At 55.8% G+C, this 23,684-nt stretch overlaps 1 protein-coding gene across 1 annotated transcript; it reads left to right on the top strand.

Annotated features, from left to right (window-relative positions):
* The first annotated feature begins 19,077 nt into the window (after window positions 1-19,077).
* Window positions 19,078-22,036, top strand: LOC308654185 (citrate synthase, mitochondrial-like). Its single transcript, XM_081303254.1, has one exon. It carries the CDS (start codon window positions 19,246-19,248, stop codon window positions 20,644-20,646), a length of 1,401 nt encoding a protein of 466 aa, XP_081159380.1. The 5' UTR covers window positions 19,078-19,245; the 3' UTR covers window positions 20,647-22,036.
* Window positions 22,037-23,684: the final 1,648 nt, after the last annotated feature.

Genomic DNA, 23,684 nt, shown 5'->3' with positions numbered 1-23,684 from the left:
TCTGGGTGGGGTGGGCAGTGCAGGGATTGTTCATGTGGCCCACACCTGAGCATCCTGGGTGGGGTGGGCAGTGCAGGGAGTATTCATGTGACCCACAACTGAGCATCCTGGGTGGGGTGGGCAGTGCAGGGAGTGTTCATGTGGTCCACACCTGAGCATCCTGGGTGCAGTGGGCAGTGCAGGGAGTGTTCATGTGGCCCACACCTGAGCATCCTGGGTGGGGTGGGCAGTGCACGAGTGTTCATGTGGTCCACACCTGAGCATCCTGGGTGGAGTGGGCAGTGCAGGGAGTGTTCATGTGGTCCACACCAGAGCATCCTGGGTGGGGTGGACAGTGCAGGGAGTGTTCATGTGACCCACACCTGAGCATCCTGGATGGGGTGGGCAGTGCAGGGAGTGTTCATGTGTTCCACACCTGAGCATCCTGGGTGGACAGTGCAGGGAGTGTTCATGTGACCCACACCTGAGCATCCTGGGTGGAGTGGGCAGTGCAGGGAGTGTTCATGTGACCCACACCTGAGCATCCTGGATGGGGTGGGCAGTGCAGGGAGTGTTCATGTGGTCCACACCTGAGCATCCTGGGTGGACAGTGCAGGGAGTGTGCATGTGGTCCACACCTGAGCAGCCTGGGTGGGGTGGGCAGTGCAGGGAGTGTTCATGTGGCCCACACCTGAGCATCCTGGGTGGGGTGGGCAGTGCAGGGAGTGTTCATGTGACCCACACCTGAGCATCCTGGGTGGACAGTGCAGGGAGTGTTCATGTGACCCACACCTGAGCATCCTGGGTGGAGTGGGCAGTGCAGGGAGTGTTCATGTGACCCACACCTGAGCATCCTGGGTGGAGTGGGCAGTGCAGGGAGTGTTCATGTGGCCCACACCTGAGCATCCTGGGTGGGGTGGGCAGTGCAGGGAGTGTTCATGTGGTCCACACCTGAGCATCCTGGGTGGGGTGGGCAGTGCACGGATTGTTCATGTGACCCACACCTGAGCATCCTGGGTGGGGTGGGCAGTGCAGGGAGTGTTCATGTGGTCCCCCCCTAGCATCCTGGGTGGGGTGGGCAGTGCAGGGAGTGTTCATGTGGCCCACACCTGAGCATCCTGGGTGGAGTGGGCAGTGCAGGGAGTGTTCATGTGCTCCACACCTGAGCATCCTGGGTGGAGTGGGCAGTGCAGGGAGTGTTCATGTGGCCCACACCTGAGCATCCTGGGTGGAGTGGGCAGTGCAGGGAGTGTTCATGTGGCCCACACCTGAGCATCATGTGTGGAGTGGGCAGTGCAGGGAGTGTTCATGTGGTCCACACCAGAGCATCATGGGTGGAGTGGGCAGTGCAGGGATTGTTCATGTGGTCCACACCTGAGCATCCTGGGTGGAGTGGGCAGTGCAGGGAGTGTTCATGTGACCCACACCTGAGCATCATGGGTGGAGTGGGCAGTGCAGGGAGTGTTCATGTGGTCCACACCTGAGCATCCTGGGTGGGTTGGGCAGTGCAGGGAGTGTTCATGTGACCCACACCTGAGCATCCTGGGTGGAGTGGGCAGTGCAGGGAGTGTTCATGTGGCCCACACCAGAGCATCATGGGTGGAGTGGGCAGTGCAGAGAGTGTTCATGTGGCCCACACCTGAGCATCATGGGTGGAGTGGGCAGTGCAGGGAGTGTTCATGTGACCCACACCTGAGCATCCTGGGTGGAGTGGGCAGTGCAGGGAGTGTTCATGTGACCCACACCTGAGCATCCTGGGTGGGGTGGGCAGTGCATGGAGTGTTCATGTGACCCACACCTGAGCATCCTGGGTGGGGTGGGCAGTGCAGGGAGTGTTCATGTGACCCACACCTGAGCATCCTGGGTGGAGTGGGCAGTGCAGGGAGTGTTCATGTGACCCACACCTGAGCATCATGGGTGGAGTCGGCAGTGCAGGGAGTGTTCATGTGGTCCACACCTGAGCATTCTGGGTGGGGTGGGCAGTGCAGGGATTGTTCATGTGACCCACACCAGAGCATCATGGGTGGAGTGGGCAGTGCAGGGAGTGTTCATGTGGCCCACACCAGAGCATCATGGGTGGAGTGGGCAGTGCAGGGAGTGTTCATGTGGCCCACACCTGAGCATCCTGGGTGGGGTGGGCAGTGCAGGGAGTGTTCATGTGAGCCACAGCTGAGCATCCTGGGTGGGGTGGGCAGTGCAGGGAGTGTTCATGTGGCCCACACCAGAGCATCATGGGTGGGGTGGGCAGTGCAGGGAGTGTTCCTGTGGTCCACACCTGAGCATCCTGGGTGGAGTGGGCAGTGCAGGGAGTGTTCATGTAGTCCATACCTGAGCATCCTGGGTGGAGTGGGCAGTGCAGGGAGTGTTCATGTGACCCACACCAGAGCATCATGGGTGGAGTGGGCAGTGCAGGGAGTGTTCATGTGGCCCACACAAGAGCATCATGGGTGGGGTGGGCAGTGCAGGGAGTGTTCATGTGGCCCACACCTGAGCATCATGGGTGGAGTGGGCAGTGCAGGGAGTGTTCATGTGGTCCACACCAGAGCATCATGGGTGGAGTGGGCAGTGCAGGGAGTGTTCATGTGGCCCACACCAGAGCATCATGGGTGGAGTGGGCAGTGCAGGGAGTGTTCATGTGGCCCACACCTGAGCATCCTGGGTGGAGTGGGCAGTGCAGGGAGTGTTCATGTGGTCCACACCTGAGCATCCTGGGTGGGGTGGGCAGTGCAGGGAGTGTTCATGTGGTCCACACCTGAGCATCCTGGGTGGGGTGGGCAGTGCAGGGAGTGTTCATGTGGCCCACACCTTAGCATCCTGGGTGGAGTGGGCAGTGCAGGGAGTGTTCATGTGGTCCACACCTGAGCATCCTGGGTGGGGTGGGCAGTGCAGGGAGTGTTCATGTGGTCCACACCTGAGCATCCTGGGTGGGGTGGGCAGTGCAGGGAGTGTTCATGTGACCCACACCTGAGCATCCTGGGTGGACAGTGCAGGGAGTGTTCATGTGACCCACACCTGAGCATCCTGGGTGGAGTGGGCAGTGCAGGGAGTGTTCATGTGGCCCACACCTGAGCATCCTGGGTGGAGTGGGCAGTGCAGGGAGTGTTCATGTGGTCCACACCTGAGCATCCTGGGTGGAGTGGGCAGTGCAGGGAGTGTTCATGTGGCCCACACCTGAGCATCCTGGGTGGGGTGGGCAGTGCAGGGAGTGTTCATGTGACCCACACCTGAGCATACTGGGTGGGGTGGGCAGTGCAGGGAGTGTTCATGTGACCCACACCTGAGCATCCTGGGTGGAGTGGGCAGTGCAGGGAGTGTTCATGTGGTCCACACCTGAGCATCCTGGGTGGAGTGGGCAGTGCATGGAGTGTTCATGTGACCCACACCTGAGCATCCTGGGTGGGGTGGGCAGTGCAGGGAGTGTTCATGTGGTCCACACCTGAGCATCCTGGGTGGGGTGGGCAGTGCAGGGAGTGTTCATGTGACCCACACCTGAGCATCCTGGGTGGGGTGGGCAGTGCAGGGAGTGTTCATGTGACCCACACCTGAGCATCATGGGTGGAGTGGGCAGTGCAGGGAGTGTTCATGTGGCCCACACCTGAACATCCTGGGTGGAGTGGGCAGTGCAGGGAGTGTTCATGTGACCCACACCTGAGCATCCTGGGTGGGGTGGGCAGTGCAGGGAGTGTTCATGTGGTCCACACCTGAGCATCCTGGGTGGGGTGGGCAGTGCAGGGAGTGTTCATGTGGTCCACACCTGAGCATCCTGGGTGGGGTGGGCAGTGCAGGGAGTGTTCATGTGGCCCACACCTGAGCATCCTGGGTGGGGTGGGCAGTGCAGGGAGTGTTCATGTGGTCCACACCTGAGCATCCTGGGTGGGGTGGGCAGTGCAGGGAGTGTTCATGTGACCCACACCTGAGCATCCTGGGTGGGGTGGGCAGTGCAGGGAGTGTTCATGTGGTCCACACCTGAGCATCCTGGGTGGGGTGGGCAGTGCAGGGAGTGTTCATGTGGCCCACACCTGAGCATCCTGGGTGGGGTGGGCAGTGCAGGGAGTGTTCATGTGACCCACACCTGAGCATCCTGGGTGGGCAGTGCAGGGCGTGTTCATGTGGCCCACACCTGAGCATCCTGGGTGGGGTGGGCAGTGCAGGGAGTGTTCATGTGGCCCACACCTGAGCATCCTGGGTGGAGTGGGCAGTACAGGGAGTGTTCATGTGGTCCACACCTGAGCATCCTGGGTGGGGTGGGCAGTGCAGGGAGTGTTTATGTGGCCCACACCTGAGCATCCTGGGTGGGGTGGGCAGTGCAGGGAGTGTTCATGTGGCCCACACGTGAGCATCCTGGGTGGGGTGGGCAGTACAGGGAGTGTTCATGTGGCCCACACCTGAGCATCCTGGGTGGGGTGGGCAGTGCAGGGAGTGTTCATGTGGCCCACACCTGAGCATCCTGGGTGGAGTGGGCAGTGCAGGGAGTGTTCATGTGGCCCACACCTGAGCATCCTGGGTGGGGTGGGCAGTGCACGGAGTGTTCTTGTGACCCACACCAGAGCATCATGGGTGGAGTGGGCAGTGCAGGGATTGTTCATGTGGCCCACACCAGAGCATCCTGGGTGGGGTGGGCAGTGCAGGGAGTGTTCATGTGGTCCACACCTGAGCATCCTGGGTGGGGTGGGCAGTGCAGGGAGTGTTCATGTGACCCACACCTGAGCATCCTGGGTGGACAGTGCAGGGAGTGTTCATGTGACCCACACCTGAGCATCCTGGGTGGAGTGGGCAGTGCAGGGAGTGTTCATGTGGCCCACACCTGAGCATCCTGGGTGGAGTGGGCAGTGCAGGGAGTGTTCATGTGGTCCACACCTGAGCATCCTGGGTGGAGTGGGCAGTGCAGGGAGTGTTCATGTGGCCCACACCTGAGCATCCTGGGTGGGGTGGGCAGTGCAGGGAGTGTTCATGTGACCCACACCTGAGCATACTGGGTGGGGTGGGCAGTGCAGGGAGTGTTCATGTGACCCACACCTGAGCATCCTGGGTGGAGTGGGCAGTGCAGGGAGTGTTCATGTGGTCCACACCTGAGCATCCTGGGTGGAGTGGGCAGTGCATGGAGTGTTCATGTGACCCACACCTGAGCATCCTGGGTGGGGTGGGCAGTGCAGGGAGTGTTCATGTGGTCCACACCTGAGCATCCTGGGTGGGGTGGGCAGTGCAGGGAGTGTTCATGTGACCCACACCTGAGCATCCTGGGTGGGGTGGGCAGTGCAGGGAGTGTTCATGTGACCCACACCTGAGCATCATGGGTGGAGTGGGCAGTGCAGGGAGTGTTCATGTGGCCCACACCTGAACATCCTGGGTGGAGTGGGCAGTGCAGGGAGTGTTCATGTGACCCACACCTGAGCATCCTGGGTGGGGTGGGCAGTGCAGGGAGTGTTCATGTGGTCCACACCTGAGCATCCTGGGTGGGGTGGGCAGTGCAGGGAGTGTTCATGTGGTCCACACCTGAGCATCCTGGGTGGGGTGGGCAGTGCAGGGAGTGTTCATGTGGCCCACACCTGAGCATCCTGGGTGGGGTGGGCAGTGCAGGGAGTGTTCATGTGGTCCACACCTGAGCATCCTGGGTGGGGTGGGCAGTGCAGGGAGTGTTCATGTGACCCACACCTGAGCATCCTGGGTGGGGTGGGCAGTGCAGGGAGTGTTCATGTGGTCCACACCTGAGCATCCTGGGTGGGGTGGGCAGTGCAGGGAGTGTTCATGTGGCCCACACCTGAGCATCCTGGGTGGGGTGGGCAGTGCAGGGAGTGTTCATGTGACCCACACCTGAGCATCCTGGGTGGGCAGTGCAGGGCGTGTTCATGTGGCCCACACCTGAGCATCCTGGGTGGGGTGGGCAGTGCAGGGAGTGTTCATGTGGCCCACACCTGAGCATCCTGGGTGGAGTGGGCAGTACAGGGAGTGTTCATGTGGTCCACACCTGAGCATCCTGGGTGGGGTGGGCAGTGCAGGGAGTGTTTATGTGGCCCACACCTGAGCATCCTGGGTGGGGTGGGCAGTGCAGGGAGTGTTCATGTGGCCCACACGTGAGCATCCTGGGTGGGGTGGGCAGTACAGGGAGTGTTCATGTGGCCCACACCTGAGCATCCTGGGTGGGGTGGGCAGTGCAGGGAGTGTTCATGTGGCCCACACCTGAGCATCCTGGGTGGAGTGGGCAGTGCAGGGAGTGTTCATGTGGCCCACACCTGAGCATCCTGGGTGGGGTGGGCAGTGCACGGAGTGTTCTTGTGACCCACACCAGAGCATCATGGGTGGAGTGGGCAGTGCAGGGATTGTTCATGTGGCCCACACCAGAGCATCATGGGTGGGGTGGGCAGTGAAGGGAGTGTTCATGTGGTCCACACCTGAGCATCCTGGGTGGAGTGGGAAGTGCAGGGAGTGTTCATGTGGTCCACACCTGAGCATCCTGGGTGGGGTGGGCAGTGCAGGGAGTGTTCATGTGGCACACACCTGAGCATCCTGGGTGGAGTGGGCAGTGCAGGGAGTGTTCATGTGGTCCACACCTGAGCATCCTGGGTGGGGTGGGCAGTGCAGGGAGTGTTCATGTGGTCCACACCTGAGCATCCTGGGTGGGTTGGGCAGTGCAGGGAGTGTTCATGTGGCCCACACCTGAGCATCCTGGGTGGGGTGGGCAGTGCAGGGAGTGTTCATGTGACCCACACCTGAGCATCCTGGGTGGGGTGGGCAATGCAGGGATTGTTCATGTGGTCCACACCTGAGCATCCTTGGTGGAGTGGGCAGTGCAGGGAGTGTTCATGTGACCCACACCTGAGCATCCTGGGTGGAGTGGGCAGTGCAGGGAGTGTTCATGTGACCCACACCTGAGCATCCTGGGTGGGGTGGGCAGTGCAGGGATTGTTCATGTGGCCCACACCTCAGCATCCTGGTTGGAGTGGGCAGTGCAGGGAGTGTTCATGTGGCCCACACCTGAGCATCATGGGTGGAGTGGGCAGTGCAGGGATTGTTCATGAGGCCCACACCTGAGCTTCCTGGGTGGAGTGGGCAGTGCAGGGAGTGTTCTTGTGACCCACACCAGAGCATCATTGGTGGAGTGGGCAGTGCAGGGATTGTTCATGTGGCCCACACCTGAGCATCCCGGGTGGGCAGTGCAGGGAGTGTTCATGTGACCCACACCTGAGCATCCTGGGTGGAGTGGGCAGTGCAGGGAGTGTTCATGTGGTCCACACCTGAGCATCCTGGGTGGAGTGGGCAGTGCAGGGAGTGTTCTTGTGACCCACACCAGAGCATCATGGGTGGAGTGGGCAGTGCAGGGATTGTTCATGTGGCCCACACCTGAGCATCCCGGGTGGGCAGTGCAGGGAGTGTTCATGTGACCCACACCTGAGCATCCTGGGTGGGGTGGGCAGTCCAGGGAGTGTTCATGTGACCCACACCTGAGCATCCTGGGTGGAGTGGGCAGTGCAGGGAGTGTTCATGTGGCCCACACCTGAGCATCCTGGGTGGAGTGGGCAGTGCAGGGAGTGTTCATGTGGCCCACACCTGAGCATCATGGGTGCAGTGGGCAGTGCAGGGAGTGTTCATGTGGCCCACACCTGAGCATCCTGGGTGGAGTGGGCAGTGCAGTGAGTGTTCATGTGGCCCACACCTGAGCATCCTGGGTGGAGTGGGCAGTGCAGGGAGTGTTCATGTGGCCCACACCTGAGCATCCTGGGTGGAGTGGGCAGTGCAGGGTGTGTTCATGTGGCCCACACCAGAGCATCGTGGGTGGAGTGGGCAGTGCAGGGATTGTTCATGTGGCCCACACCAGAGCATCATGGGTGGAGTGGGCAGTGCAGGGAGTGTTCATGTGGCCCACACCTGAGCATCCTGGGTGGAGTGGGCAGTGCAGGGAGTGTTCATGTGGCCCACACCTGAGCATCCTGGGTGGGGTGGGCAGTGCAGGGAGTGTTCATGTGGCCCACACCTGAGCATCCTGGGTGGAGTGGGCAGTGCAGGGAGTGTTCATGTGGCCCACACCTGAGCATCCTGGGTGGAGTGGGCAGTGCAGGGAGTGTTCATGTGGCCCACACCAGAGCATCATGGGTGGGGTGGGCAGTGCAGGGAGTGTTCATGTGGCCCACACCAGAGCATCATGGGTGGAGTGGGCAGTGCAGGGAGTGTTCATGTGGCCCACACCTGAGCATCCTGGGTGGAGTGGGCAGTGCAGGGAGTGTTCATGTGACCCACACCTGAGCATCCTGGGTGGAGTGGGCAGTGCAGGGAGTGTTCATGTGGCCCACACCTGAGCATCCTGGGTGGAGTGGGCAGTGCAGGGAGTGTTCATGTGGCCCACACCTGAGCATCCTGGGTGGAGTGGGCAGTGCAGGGAGTGTTCATGTGGCCCACACCTGAGCATTCTGGGTGGAGTGGGCAGTGCAGGGAGTGTTCATGTGGCCCACACCTGAGCATCCTGGGTGGAGTGGGCAGTGCAGGGAGTGTTCATGTGGTCCACACCTGAGCATCCTGGGTGGGGTGGGCAGTGCAGGGAGTGTTCATGTGGTCCACACCTGAGCATCCAGGGTGTGGTGGGCAGTGCAGGGAGTGTTCATGTGGTCCACACCTGAGCATCCTGGGTGGGGTGGGCAGTGCAGGGAGTGTTCATGTGGTCCACACCAGAGCATCATGGGTGGAGTGGGCAGTGCAGGGAGTGTTCATGTGGCCCACACCTGAGCATCATGGGTGGGGTGGGCAGTGCAGGGAGTGTTCATGTGGCCCACACCTGAGCATCATGGGTGGAGTGGGCAGTGCAGGGATTGTTCATGTGGCCCACACCTGAGCATCCTGGGTGGAGTGGGCAGTGCAGGGAGTGTTCATGTGACCCACACCTGAGCATCCTGGGTGGAGTGGGCAGTGCAGGGAGTGTTCATGTGGCCCACACCAGAGCATCATGGGTGGAGTGGGCAGTGCAGGGAGTGTTCATGTGGTCCACACCTGAGCATTCTGGGTGGGGTGGGCAGTGCAGGGATTGTTCATGTGGTCCACACTTGAGCATTCTGGGTGGGGTGGGCAGTGCAGGGATTGTTCATGTGACCCACACCAGAGCATCATGGGTGGAGTGGGCAGTGCAGGGAGTGTTCATGTGACCCACACCAGAGCATCATGGGTGGAGTGGGCAGTGCAGGGAGTGTTCATGTGGCCCACACCAGAGCATCATGGGTGGGGTGGGCAGTGCAGGGAGTGTTCATGTGGCCCACACCTGAGCATCATGGGTGGAGTGGGCAGTGCAGGGAGTGTTCATGTGGTCCACACCAGAGCATCCTGGGTGGGGTGGGCAGTGCAGGGAGTGTTTATGTGGTCCACACCTGAGCATCCTGGGTGGAGTGGGCAGTGCAGGGAGTGTTCATGTGGCCCACACCAGAGCATCATGGGTGGAGTGGGCAGTGCAGGGAGTGTTCATGTGGCCCACACCTGAGCATCATGGGTGGAGTGGGCAGTGCAGGGAGTGTTCATGTGGTCCACACCTGAGCATCCTGGGTGGGGTGGGCAGTGCAGGGATTGTTCATGTGGCCCACACCTGAGCATCCTGGGTGGAGTGGGCAGTGCAGGGAGTGTTCATGTGGTCCACACCTGAGCATCCTGGGTGGGGTGGGCAGTGCAGGGAGTGTTCCTGTGGTCCACACCTGAGCATCCTGGGTGGGGTGGGCAGTGCAGGGATTGTTCATGAGGCCCACACCTGAGCATCCTGGGTGGGGTGGGCAGTGCAGGGATTGTTCCTGTGGCCCACACCTGAGCATCCTGGGTGGAGTGGGCAGTGCAGGGAGTGTTCATGTGACCCACACCTGAGCATCCTGGGTGGAGTGGGCAGTGCAGGGATTGTTCATGTGGCCCACACCTGAGCATTCTGGGTGGGGTGGGCAGTGCAGGGATTGTTCATGTGGCCCACACCTGAGCATCCTGGGTGGAGTGGGCAGTGCAGGGAGTGTTCATGTGACCCACACCTGAGCATCCTGGGTGGAGTGGGCAGTGAAGGGAGTGTTCATGTGGTCCACACCTGAGCATCCTGGGTGGGGTGGGCAGTGCAGGGAGTGTTCATGTGGCCCACACCTGAGCATCCTGCGTGGGGTGGACAGTGCAGGGAGTGTTCATGTGACCCACACCTGAGCATCCTGGGTGGGGTGGGCAGTGCAGGGAGTGTTTATGTGGCCCACACCTGAGCATCCTGGGTGGGGTGGGCAGTGCAGTGAGTGTTCATGTGGTCCACACCTGAGCATCCTGGGTGGGGTGGGCAGTGCAGGGAGTGTTCATGTGGTCCACACCTGAGCATCCTGGGTGTCGTGGGCAGTGCAGGGAGTGTTCATGTGGTCCACACCTGATCATCCTGGGTGGGGTGGGCAGTGCAGGGAGTGTTCATGTGACCCACACCTGAGCATCCTGGGTGGGGTGGGCAGTGCAGGGATTGTTCATGTGGCCCACACCTGAGCATCCTGGGTGGGGTGGGCAGTGCAGGGAGTTTTCATGTGACCCACACCTGAGCATCCTGGGTGGAGTGGGCAGTGCAGGGAGTGTTCATGTGGCCCACACCTGAGCATCCTGGGTGGGGTGGGCAGTGCAGGGAGTGTTCATGTGACCCACACCTGAGCATCCTGGGTGGGGTGGGCAGTGCAGGGAGTGTTCATGTGGTCCACACCTGAGCATCCTGGGTGGGATGGGAAGTGCAGGTAGTGTTCATGTGGCACACACCTGAGCATCCTGGGTGGGGTGGGCAGTGCAGGGAGTGTTCATGTGGTCCACACCTGAGCATCCTGGGTGGAGTGGGCAGTGCAGGGAGTGTTCATGTGACCCACACCTGAGCATCCTGGGTGGGGTGGGCAGTGCAGGGAGTGTTCATGTGGTCCACACCTGAGCATCCTGGGTGGGGTGGGCAGTGCAGGGAGTGTTCATGTGGTCCACACCTGAGCATCCTGGGTGGGGTGGGCAGTGCAGGGAGTGTTCATGTGGTCCACACCTGAGCATCCTGGGTGGGGTGGGCAGTGCAGGGAGTGTTCATGTGGCCCACACCTGAGCATCCTGGGTGTGGTGGGCAGTGCAGAGAGTGTTCATGTGGTCCACACCTGAGCATCCTGGGTGGAGTGGGCAGTGCAGGGAGTGTTCATGTGGTCCACACCAGAGCATCATGGGTAGAGTGGGCAGTGCAGGGATTGTTCATGTGACCCACACCTGAGCATCCTGGGTGGGGTGGGCAGTGCAGTGAGTGTTCATGTGGTCCACACCTGAGCATCCTGGGTGGGGTGGGCAGTGCAGGGAGTGTTCATGTGGTCCACACCTGAGCATCCTGGGTGGGGTGGGCAGTGCAGGGAGTGTTCATGTGGTCCACAACTGAGCATCCTGGGTGGAGTGGGCAGTGCAGGGAGTGTTCATGTGGCCCACACCTGAGCATCCTGGATGTGGTGGGCAGTGCAGGGAGTGTTCTTGTGGTCCACACCTGAGCATCCTGGGTGGAGTGAGCAGTGCAGGGATTGTTCATGTGGTCCACACCTGAGCATCCTGGGTGGGGTGGGCAGTGCAGGGAGTGTTCATGTGGTCCACACCTGAGCATCATGGGTGGGGTGGGCAGTGCAGGGAGTGTTCATGTGGTCCACACCTGAGCATTCTGGGTGGGGTGGGCAGTGCAGGGATTGTTCATGTGGCCCACACCTGAGCATCCTGGGTGGGGTGGGCAGTGCAGGGATTGTTCATGTGGCCCACACCTGAGCATCCTGGGAGGAGTGGGCATTGCAGGGAGTGTTCATGTGACCCACACCTGAGCATCCTAGGTGGGGTGGGCAGTGCAGGGAGTGTTCATGTGGTCCACACCAGAGCATCCTGGGTGGGGTGGGCAGTGCAGGGAGTGTTCATGTGGCCCACACCTGAGCATCCTGGGTGGAGTGGGCAGTACAGGGAGTGTTCATGTGGCCCACACCTGAGCATCCTGGGTGGGGTGGGCAGTGCAGGGAGTGTTCATGTGGCCCACACCTGAGCATCCTGGGTGGGGTGGGCAGTGCAGGGAGTGTTCATGTGGCCCACACCTGAGCATCCTGGGTGGGGTGGGCAGTGCAGTGAGTGTTCATGTGGTCGACACCTGAGCATCCTGGGTGGGGTGGGCAGTGCAGGGAGTGTTCATGTGGTCCACACCTGAGCATCCTGGGTGGGGTGGGCAGTGCAGGGAGTGTTCATGTGGTCCACACCTGAGCATCCTGGGTGGGGTGGGCAGTGCAGGGAGTGTTCATGTGACCCACACCTGAGCATCCTGGGTGGGGTGGGCAGTGCAGGGAGTGTTCATGTGGCCCACACCTGAGCATCCTGGGTGGGGTGGGCAGTGCAGGGAGTGTTCATGTGGTCCACACCTGAGCATCCTGGGTGGGGTGGGCAGTGCAGGGAGTGTTCATGTGGCACACACCTGAGCATCCTGGGTTGGGTGGGCAGTGCAGGGAGTGTTCATGTGGCCCACACCTGAGCATCATGGGTGGAGTGGGCAGTGCAGGGAGTGTTCATGTGGTCCACACCAGAGCATCATGGGTGGAGTGGGCAGTGCAGGGAGTGTTCATGTGGTCCACACCTGAGCATCCTGGGTGGGGTGGGCAGTGCAGGGAGTGTTCATGTGACCCACACCTGAGCATCCTGGGTGGGGTGGGCAGTGCCGGGAGTGTTCATGTGGCACACACCTGAGCATCCTGGGTGGGGTGGGCAGTGCAGGGAGTGTTCATGTGGTCCACACCTGAGCATCCTGGGTGGGGTGGGCATTGCAGGGATTGTTCATGTGGCACACACCTGAGCATCCTGGGTGGGGTGGGCAGTGCAGGGAGTGTTCATGTGGCCCACACCTGAGCATCCTGGGTGGGGTGGGCAGTGCAGGGAGTGTTCATGTGGCACACACCTGAGCATCCTGGGTGGGGTGGGCAGTGCAGGGAGTGTTCATGTGGTCCACACCTGAGCATCCTGGGTGGAGTGGGCAGTGCAGGGAGTGTTCATGTGGCCCACACCTCAGCATCCTGGGTGGGGTGGGCAGTGCAGGGAGTGTTCATGTGGTCCACACCTGAGCATCCTGGGTGGAGTGAGCAGTGCAGGGATTGTTCATGTGGTCCACACCTGAGCATCCTGGGTGGGGTGGGCAGTGCAGGGATTGTTCATGTGGCCCACACCTGAGCATCCTGGGTGGGGTGGGCAGTGCAGGGAGTGTTCATGTGGTCCACACCTGAGCATCCTGGGTGGGGTGGGCAGTGCAGGGAGTGTTCATGTGGTCCACACCTGAGCATCTTGGGTGGAGTGGGCAGTGCAGGGAGTGTTCATGTGGCCCACACCTGAGGATCCTGGGTGGCGTGGGCAGTGCAGGGAGTGTTCATGTGACCCACACCTGAGCATCCTGGGTGGGGTGGGCAGTGCAGGGAGTGTTCATGTGGTCCACACCTGAGCATCTTGGGTGGAGTGGGCAGTGCAGGGAGTGTTCATGTGGTCCACACCTGAGCATCCTGGGTGGAGTGGGCAGTGCAGGGAGTGTTCATGTGACCCACACCTGAGCATCCTGGGTGGGGTGGGCAGTGCAGGGAGTGTTCATGTGGTCCACACCTGAGCATCCTGGGTGGGGTGGGCAGTGCAGGGACTGTTCATGTGGCCCACACCTGAGCATCCTGGGTGGGGTGGGCAGTGCAGGGAGTGTTCATGTGACCCACACCTGAGCATCCTGGGTGGAGTGGGCAGTGCAGGGAGTGTTCATGTGGTCCACACCTGAGCATCTTGGGTGGAGTGGGCAGTGCAGGGAGTGTTCATGTGGCCCACACCTCAGCATCCTGGGTGGGGTGGGCAGTGCAGGGAGTGTTCATGTGGTCCACACCTGAGCATCCTGGGTGGACTGAGCAGTGCAGGGATTGTTCATGTGGTCTACACCTGAGCATCCTGGGTGGGGTGGGCAGTGCAGGGAGTGTTCATGTGGTCCACACCTGAGCATCCTGGGTGGGGTGGGCAGTGCAGGGATTGTTCATGTGGTCCACACCTGAGCATCCTGGGTGGAGTGGGCAGTGCAGGGAGTGTTCATGTGGCCCACACCTGAGCATTCTGGGTGGAGTGGGCAGTGCAGGGAGTGTTCATGTGGTCCACACCTGAGCATCCTGGGTGGGGTGGGCAGTGCAGGGAGTGTTCATGTGACCCACACCTGAGCATCCTGGGTGGAGTGGGCAGTGCAGGGAGTGTTCATGTGGCCCACACCTGAGCATCCTGGGTGGAGTGGGCAGTGCAGGGAGTGTTCATGTGGTCCACACCTGAGCATCCTGGGTGGGGTGGGCAGTGCAGGGAGTGTTCATGTGGTCCACACCTGAGCATCCTGGGTGGGGTGGGCAGTGCAGGGACTGTTCATGTGGCCCACACCTGAGCATCCTGGGTGGGGTGAGCAGTGCAGGGATTGTTCATGTTGCCCACACCTGAGCATCCTGGGTGGGGTGGGCAGTGCAGGGAGTGTTCATGTGGTCCACACCTGAGCATCCTGGGTGGGCTGGGCAGTGCAGGGAGTGTTCATGTGGTCCACACCTGAGCATCCTGGGTGGAGTGGGCAGTGCAGGGAGTGTTCATGTGGTCCACACCTGAGCATCCTGGGTGGAGTGGGCAGTGCAGGGAGTGTTCATGTGGTCCACACCTGAGCATCCTGTGTGGGGTGGGCAGTGCAGGGAGTGTTCATGTGACCCACACCTGAGCATCCTGGGTGGGGTGGGCAGTGCAGGGACTGTTCATGTGGCCCACACCTGAGCATCCTGGGTGGGGTGGGCAGTGCAGGGACTGTTCATGTGGCCACACCTTAGCATCCTGGGTGGGGTGGGCAGTGCAGGGAGTGTTCATGTGGTCCACACCTGAGCATCCTGGGTGGAGTGGGCAGTGCAGGGAGTGTTCATGTGGTCCACACCTGAGCATCCTGAGTGGGGTGGGCAGTGCAGGGAGTGTTCATGTGGTCCACACCTGAGCATCCTGGGTGGAGTGGGCAGTGCAGGGACTGTTCATGTGGTCCACACCTGAGCATTCTGGGTGGGGTGGGCAGTGCAGGGAGTGTTCATGTGGCCCATACCTGACCATCCTGGGTGGAGTGGGCAGTGCAGGGAGTGTTCATGTGACCCACACCTGAGCATCCTGGGTGGAGTGGGCAGTACAGGGAGTGTTCATGTGGTCCTCTCCTGAGCATCCTGGGTGGAGTGGACAGTGCAGGGAGTGTTCATGTGGCCTACACCTGAGCATCCTGGGTGGGGTGGGCAGTGCAGGGAGTGTTCATGTGGTCCACACGTGAGCATCCTGGGTGGGGTGGGCAGTGCAGGGAGTGTTCATGTGGCCCACACCTGAGCATCCTGGGTGGAGTGGGCAGTGCAGGGAGTGTTCATGTGGCCCACACCTGAGCATCCTGGGTGGAGTTGGTGGCCCCCTCAAACAATGAATACCTCAGGGTTGCTGAGGGACACCTGGCCAAAGAGGCGGGCTGTCCATCAGCTGGTTGTGCACACACTGGGGGCCAAGAGGTGCCAGGCCCTGTGTGTGCAGTGAGAGGAGGAAGTGGTTAGCTAGGGGAAAATCATGAGAATGGCCCCCTGTGCTCAGCAACATGCAGTGATGGAGGCCAGATTTGGTCAATCTGTGGCAGGGCAGTAATAAGGGAAGATAGGGCCTGAGAAGTGACAGGAGGGACTTCCTGGCAGATGGCAGACTGAACATGCCCACCCCACTCAACTGGAGCTTCTGGACTGGACGTGTAGATGGCACAACCCAGAGTCTGCTACATCCCCTACTGACCCCAGGGCTGGCCAGGTGCTCCAGAGAGATGCCCTCCACCTACCCAGAACAGCTGGACTCTGCACTCTGGTGCAGACACCACCTGAGACACTGCCTTTTCCAGAAGATCTCCCCTCCCCACTTCCCAAAGTAAGCCAAGAAACAAACTGAATGGGAGCTGCAACAAGGAGCCAACAGTACCCTCAGTAGGGAAGACCAGGGCAGACTCTCTACAGGAAGGCCCAGGGTAGCCCGAGAGCCTCACAATCACAGTGAGTCATGGGCACAACACACTGATCATCCCATAAACAGAAAAAAGTCTCCACCACTGACGGCATCAGCAGAAGAGTCCAACAGAGCCAGACAGTCACAATCACTTAGGGGAACTGCAGAACAATATAAAACAGGTAGAATAAAAGGACAGTTGATGAATGGCTGTTAGAAACAAATTTGGAAAGGAAAAACTACTAAATAACAAAAGCTGTCAGTGGACCAAAGAGCTGAGTACTCATAGCAGCTAGAAGGAGCTGGGCGTGGCTAGGAGAAGTGTGGCTAGAGAGCGCTGGTGAGCAAAAAGATGGAGCTGAGACCCGGAATGCAGCACAGACACAGCAGGGGGGACCCCTAAAAAAGATGTGGAAGACAAAATGGGAAATTCCAGGATTTTAGAAAATTGTGAGTCTAAAGGAGATGGTAGACAAGATGAAGAAGAGTTATGATTTTTAGTGAAAAAAATGCAGTGCAGAGAACTGGTTAGCATAAAAAGGTGTCTGCAGAAGCAGCACAGCATGTCCCAAAGAGATCAAACTAGGGCAGTGTTGTCTGCACAGCATGTGGAACTGAGCGCAGAGCACACAGAGACCTTCAGGGCCCAGGGGAGGGAACATGTTGCCCACAGAGGTGCTGCTACTCAGTACAGAACTGCTCGGCAGCAGCCTGGCAGTCAGAAGGTGGCTGGATTAGATTTCCTGAATGTTGAAGGCAACTGTCAACCCAGAGCTGTGCCCAGCATGGCGAAGACTGCAAGTGCTTCCTCCCAGGAGAACCCCACTGAGGGGGTTCTCCATGTGCTTCAGGACAGAGCAAAACTACCCCAGAAGGATGGTCTGGGACGCTTAAGTCAGCAAAAGCATAACTTCCCCGAGGATGGAGGGAAAATGACAGCAAAATCTGGAGAGTCGAACGGCAGGGTAAAATCACAAGTGATCAGCAGCCCGGGGGAAAAAAGCTCTAAGCTGGAAGTTTAGGTTCACAGATTCAAAGTGCCAGGCGGGTTTTTAACCACAGAGTTTTGGAAGCTCAGGGAATTGGACTTTCTTACCAGGTTCTATAATGCCTCTGTGATTTTGTCATTGGATAAAGCTGGTGTCCTACGGTGCGCCCACTGTTCCTTGCTCCTGGGAGAGTCAGAGGCCCTGACTGGGCTGCTCCTCAGGTGCTTCACAGGACATTCTGAGCCTGCCCCAGTGCGGTCCCCAGTGCTCTCTGTGGGAGGAGTCCTAGTTACAGTGCCGCTCTTGACCAGTGACCACAGCTCAGGTGGCTAATGGGACTTGTGTGGGTCTTGGAAATCTGTGCTCTCCAGGAATTTGTTGATTTTGTCTAAAGTAACTCATTCATAATATTCCTTCTCTTTCATCCTATGCTTGAAGGATTTATAGCGATGTCCCTTTCTCATTCTGACACTGGTAATTTATGTTTTTTTCTCCTTTTTCCTTATTGGTCCAGCTAAATGTTTATTGACTTTATTAATCTTTTCAAAGAACCAATTTTTTATGTAATGAAATTTCTTTACCGTATGTACATTTTGCTTTGATGATTCCCTTACTTTAGTATCACTTTACTATTTCCTTCCTTCTTCTTGCTTTTGGGTATAACGTGCTTTTCTTTTGCACTTTCTTTTCTTTTTTTTGAGAGAGAATTTTTTAATATTTATTTTTTAGTTATTGGCAGACACAACATCTTTGTTGGTATGTGGTGCTGAGGATCAGACCCAGGCCCTCGCACGTGCCAGGTGAGAGCTCTACCTCTGAGCCACAGCCTCAGCCCCGAGAAACACTTGTTTTAAACACATTTTCTCCACTGTTGTCTGAGGAGGTTCAGCTTGAGGACCCTGGAGAAAGTGGGCACTTCACAGCCAGGCTTTCGGCAGGAGAACTAAGTCATTCTTCCACAAGGACGTAGAATTGGGGAGCCGGCACTGTCCAAAGGAGAGTGACGTGGCCACCAAGAATAATGATGAAGGGACAGTGGTACAGGAGGGTCACTAAGGGTGCAGAAGTTCTTTCTTAAGAAACCACTACCAGAAACCTGTGCTAAAGAGTTCAGCCTGCTCATCTGCACCCAAGGCTCCCAGGAGGGTGCCGCAGCCTCCAGGTGCAGAGCCCAACCTTGGGGCCATCTCTCAAGAGCTGCCTGAGCCCAGAGGGACTCCACCCCAGCAGGCACCAGCAGTCCCCACTGCTCACACGGACACCAGAGGCATCTGGGGCACTCTGCAGCCCTCACAGGCCCTGAGCCCAGGGTGGAGACCTACAGGGTGCCACCTACTGCACTGCCCACAGAGAGCCCGGCCTACACAGTGCCTCCCCAGTAGGTTCCTGCCATGCAGCCCCCTTGAGGCCCTGCCCTGGGATCCTACGAGCAGCGGATCAGCAGGCCCCTAGCTGGCCTGCCCAGTCCTGCCCAATCATGAGATCTTTCCCACTCTCTCACACCCTGGGAAATACACGAGCAGCCCACCTTCAGTGGCTCAGCCTGCAGAGACCCCCAGGAGGCAGGTAGTGTCCCCGCCGTCCCGCCCACTTCCCTGGAAGCAGTCAGACAGCCCTGCCCAGCAGCCCTCGGTCCTGAGAAGCAGCCAGGAGGCCCCACCCATTCTCCTGTGGCCCCCAGAAGCATGAAAACCAAGGTAACCAGACAACTGCAAAGGAAAACAACTCTCTAGCGAGAGACCCCAAAGAAAAGAAAATCAACAAATTATCTGAAAAGTGATCAAAAATAATGATTCAAACTAGGTGTGGTGCCTGAACTAGGTGTGGTGGTCTAAACAACTAGGTGTGGTGGCCTAATACACCTGTAGTCCCAGCTACCCTGGAGGATGAGGCAGGATTGCTTGAGCCCAGGACTTTGAAGTTAGTCTGGCAACCAAGAAGGACCCCATTTTAAAAAGAAGAAGAAGGAGGAAGAGGAGGAGGAGGAGGAAAATTCTAAGGAAACTTAATGAGATGTAAGAGGTTATACACAGATAATTTAACAAAATTAAGAAGATAATTTACAATATAAATGAGAAATTTAGCAAAGAGAGATCATAAGAAAGAACTACCAGAGGCCGAGGACCCCGAGCTGGGCGCCGCTGCCGGTTCGCCTACCCTTTCCCTCAGCCGCCTCCTTTCAACCTTGTCTGCCCGTTGGCACGGCCTCTGGTGCAGCGGCGGCGGCTCCCGTTTCTGCCGCATCTCTCTCCCCTCTTTCCCTCCCCATCAGATCCTAGAGTTGCCTGCCATGGCTTTACTCACTGTGGCCGCACGGCTCTTGGGAGCCAAGAATGCATCCTGTCTTGTTCTTGCAGCCCGGCATGCCAGTACTTCTACCACGAATTTGAAAGACATATTGGCCAACTTGATACCTCAGGAGCAGGCCAGAATTAAGGCATTCAGGCAGCAACATGGCAAGACAGTGGTGGGCCAAATTACTGTGGACATGATGTATGGTGGCATGAGAGGCATGAAGGGACTTGTATATGAAACATCAGTTCTTGACCCCGGTGAGGGCATCCGATTCAGAGGCCGTAGTATCCCTGAATGCCAGAAATTACTGCCTAAGGCTAAGGGCGGGGAAGAACCCCTTCCTGAGGGCTTATTTTGGCTGCTGGTAACTGGACAGATCCCAACAGAGGAACAGGTATCTTGGCTTTCAAAGGAGTGGGCAAAGCGGGCAGCTCTGCCTTCTCATGTGGTCACCATGCTGGACAACTTTCCCACCAACCTACACCCCATGTCTCAACTCAGTGCAGCCATTACTGCCCTCAATAGTGAAAGTAATTTTGCCTGGGCATATGCAGAGGGTATTAACCGTACCAAGTACTGGGAGTTAATATATGAAGATTGTATGGATCTCATCGCAAAACTACCTTGTGTTGCTGCAAAGATCTACCGGAATCTCTACCGGGAGGGCAGCAGTGTTGGGGCCATTGACTCTAAGCTGGACTGGTCCCACAATTTCACCAACATGTTAGGCTATACTGATGCTCAGTTCACTGAGCTCATGCGTTTATACCTCACCATCCACAGTGACCATGAAGGTGGCAATGTAAGTGCCCATACCAGCCACTTGGTGAGCAGTGCGCTTTCAGACCCTTACCTGTCCTTTGCAGCAGCCATGAATGGGCTTGCAGGACCTCTACATGGACTGGCGAATCAGGAAGTACTTGTCTGGCTAACACAGCTACAGAAGGAAGTTGGCAAAGATGTGTCAGATGAAAAGTTAAGAGACGACATCTGGAACCCACTCAATTCAGGACGGGTTGTCCCAGGCTATGGTCATGCAGTTCTAAGGAAGACAGATCCACGATATTCCTGTCAGCGAGAGTTTGCTCTGAAACACCTACCCAATGACCCTATGTTCAAACTTGTTGCTCAGCTGTATAAGATTGTGCCCAATATCCTCTTGGAGCAGGGAAAGGCTAAGAATCCTTGGCCGAACGTAAATGCTCACAGTGGGGTGTTGCTCCAGTATTATGGCATGACGGAGATGAATTACTACACAGTCCTCTTTGGGGTGTCACGGGCACTGGGTGTATTGGGACAGCTCATCTGGAGCCGAGCCCTAGGCTTCCCTTTAGAAAGGCCCAAGTCCATGAGCACGGATGGTTTGATGAAGTTTGTGGACTCTAAGTCAGGGTAAAACTGGAGACTAGGGGGAAACTGACTACCGAAGATGAGGAAGCTTAAAAAAAGTCTACTTTTGTTTTGTTTCAGGGGGCCTTTAAAGATTTAAGATTAAATTGTATCTGAGGCACTGAAAATAACGTTTGAAGTTAAAATATAAATTAAGACTTTAAAAGATGAAAAGTGACCCCTTCTTCCCTAACCAGTTCCCTTTCCTTCCTGGTACAAGTTGCCCATCAACTATAGGATAACCAGGACTAATGCATGTGGTATGGGTTAGGTTTGGCCCCCTACCTTCTCTGGAGTGAGAATATGAGTCCACTTCCCTGAGTCAAAGCAAGTTGCAAAGAATCTGCAGTCACTCTGGAGTCTTTGCTTTTATCTGCCCAGCCCTCTGGGCCAGCAAGCCAGGACTCTGCCCCTTCTGTTTCCATAGGAATCATGTTGGATTATCAGCTATACCAAGCCCCATGGCCCTCTCCTATGTACACAAACACTTCCTAGCAAGACCTCTTGGTTAGCTAGACATACTGTGGCAATTTTTTTTTTAAAACGCTGCTAAGTGACCGTACAGGTGTGACATTTGTTGACAACTGATACCCAAAGTTTCTTTTTTAAAAAATTATCCCATTAAAATTAAGGTCTGGTAGTATTTTTCCCACTATTTTAATACCTTCTTACAGACTTTCTATACCTGCTCTGCCTCAAGCTGAGGATGCTCTGGACCTTCCCTTCTTGTTCTCTACCAGAGACCTCTTTTAGCAGGTTTGTCAGATCTGTGGTCTTTTCCAGTCATTTGGCTTTATCAGTGCTTAATGTGAATTAAACTTTTTACTTCCACAGAACATGAGCCACTACAATGACTTCTTTTTCTCCTGTGTTAATACACTGTGGGGCATAGAACCATGGGCTCAGGAATGGCCAGTTCCTTTATGATCTGGTCCCAGGGGTACTAGCATTTCTTTTTGAACAGAGAAATTATTCAAGATTGGATATGACTTCCTTCAAGTATCAGGTCTTAGCGCTGGGGGCACTCAAAAGAGTAGTAAACCTTCCTCATCCTGTCACAAGAAAATGTTCCCTTATTTATCAATGTCTTTTACTGCCCCATCCCAAGAGCTTGCAGTACAGTGTTTGTTTTAGAAGCCCCATTTGCACAGGTTTTCAGTGACTCAGAATGCTCTACTGCCTTTTCTTTGAGAAAGGATTGAGATACACTCCTGTTGTGCCCCTTTCTTCCCTCAAAACTCCTGCCTGTGTTTGTGTGGATCCCCAAACCCAGAACCACGCTGTTGAGATGGACACACTGTAAACCCTTGGGTGACCCTCAAGTCATGATACAGACTTCAGGGTGTTCTGTATAAAATAAAAAATAAATGTTTTTATTAATAAAAAAAAAGAAAGAACTACCAGAAATCTTGTGCTAAAGAATTCAGTAATTAAAAATCTAAAAAAATATAGTGAAGAATCTCACAGCAAAATTTATCATAAAGAAGAAAAAATGGGGGCTGGGGTTGTGGCTCAGCGGTGGAGCGCTCACCTAGCATGCGCGAGGCCCTGGGTTCGAACCTCAACACCATATAAAAATAAATAAACAAAATAAATGTGTACAACTAAAATAAAAAATATTAAAAAAAAAAGAAGAAAAAATGCCTGAGTAAGGGGCTGGGCTGTGGCTCAGTGGTAGAGCACTCACCTCCACGTACGAGACCCTGGGTTTGATCCTCAGCACCACATAAAAATGAATAAGTGAAATAAAGATGATACTATGTCCCCTATGACTAAAAAATAAACATTTTAAAAAAGTTTGCAGGACATAAAACTAATATACAAAACCACTAACTTTTTAATATACCAATAACGAATTTGTTAAGAGATCAAGAAAACAATCCCGGGCTGGGGATGTGGCTCAGTGGTAGAGCGCTCACCTACCATGCGTGAAGCACTGGGTTCGATTCTCAGCACCACATAAAAATAAAATAAAGATATTGTGTCCACCTAAAACTAAAAAAGAAATATTAAAAAAAAGAAAACAATCCCATTCACAGTACTTATAAAAAAAATACTCGGGAATAGACTGAACCAAGGAAGTGATCTCTAAATGAAAAGTACTGATAAAATACATTGAAGAGGATACACAAAACAATGGAAAGATAGCCCATGCTCATGGGTTGAAAGAACTGATATTGTTAAAATGTCTGTACTACCCAAACTGATCAGTCTGTATGTTCAATGCAGTTCCTTAGATATCTCAATGGTAATGGTATTCTTCACCAAAATAGTAAATAAAAAGGCACTTAGGGCTGGGGCTGGGGCTCAGTGGTAGAGCACTTGCCTCATGTGTGCGAGGCACTGGGTTCAATTCTCAGCACCACGTGAATAAAATAAAGGTCTATTAACTTAAAAAAAGGCACTTAAAATTTTTATGGAACCATAAAAGGTCATAATGACCAAAACAATCCTGAGAAAAAAAGGAAAGGCTGTGACATAAATAAAACACTATGAAGCAATAGTGATCCAAACAGCATGATATTGACATAAAAACAGACACACAGACTAATAGATCACAGAAGCCAGAAATGAATATACATATTTACAGCCAACTGCTTTTCAACAAAGAAAACAAGAATCTCCATTGGTGAAAGGAAAGTCTTCAGAATATACAGAAGAAACTAGACCCCTACCTCTCACCATATACAAAAATAAACTAAAAATGGATTAAAAACTTAAATGTAAGTCCCAAAAATATGAAACTGCCAGAAGAAAATATAGGAGAAAGGCTTCAGGACATTGGTCTGAATGAATTTTTTTGTTGTTGGTTTTTTGGGATATGACCCCAAAAGCACAGACAATAAAAGTAAAAACTGACAAATGAGATTCTGTCAGACTGAAAAGCTTCTGTTCAGTAGATAAAACAATTCATATTGAAGAGACAACCTACAGAATGGCAGAAAATATCTGCAAACCATTCATCTGACAAGTGATTAATTTCCATAGTATTTAAATAACTAACAGAAAAATACCCACAAATAACCCAGTTAACATTTTTCAAAA

This window comes from Spermophilus citellus (genome assembly GCF_964194105.1).
Source record: "Spermophilus citellus genome assembly, chromosome: 8".
Classification (NCBI taxonomy): domain Eukaryota; kingdom Metazoa; phylum Chordata; class Mammalia; order Rodentia; family Sciuridae; genus Spermophilus; species Spermophilus citellus.
The sequence above is the reverse complement of the archived record's forward strand: the minus strand, read 5'-3'. Positions and strand labels throughout refer to the sequence as shown.

Coding starts and splice junctions, on each gene's coding strand:
- LOC308654185 (XM_081303254.1), top strand. CDS start 19,246: ATGGCTTTACTCACTGTGGCCGCACGGCTCTTGGGAGCCAAGAATGCA.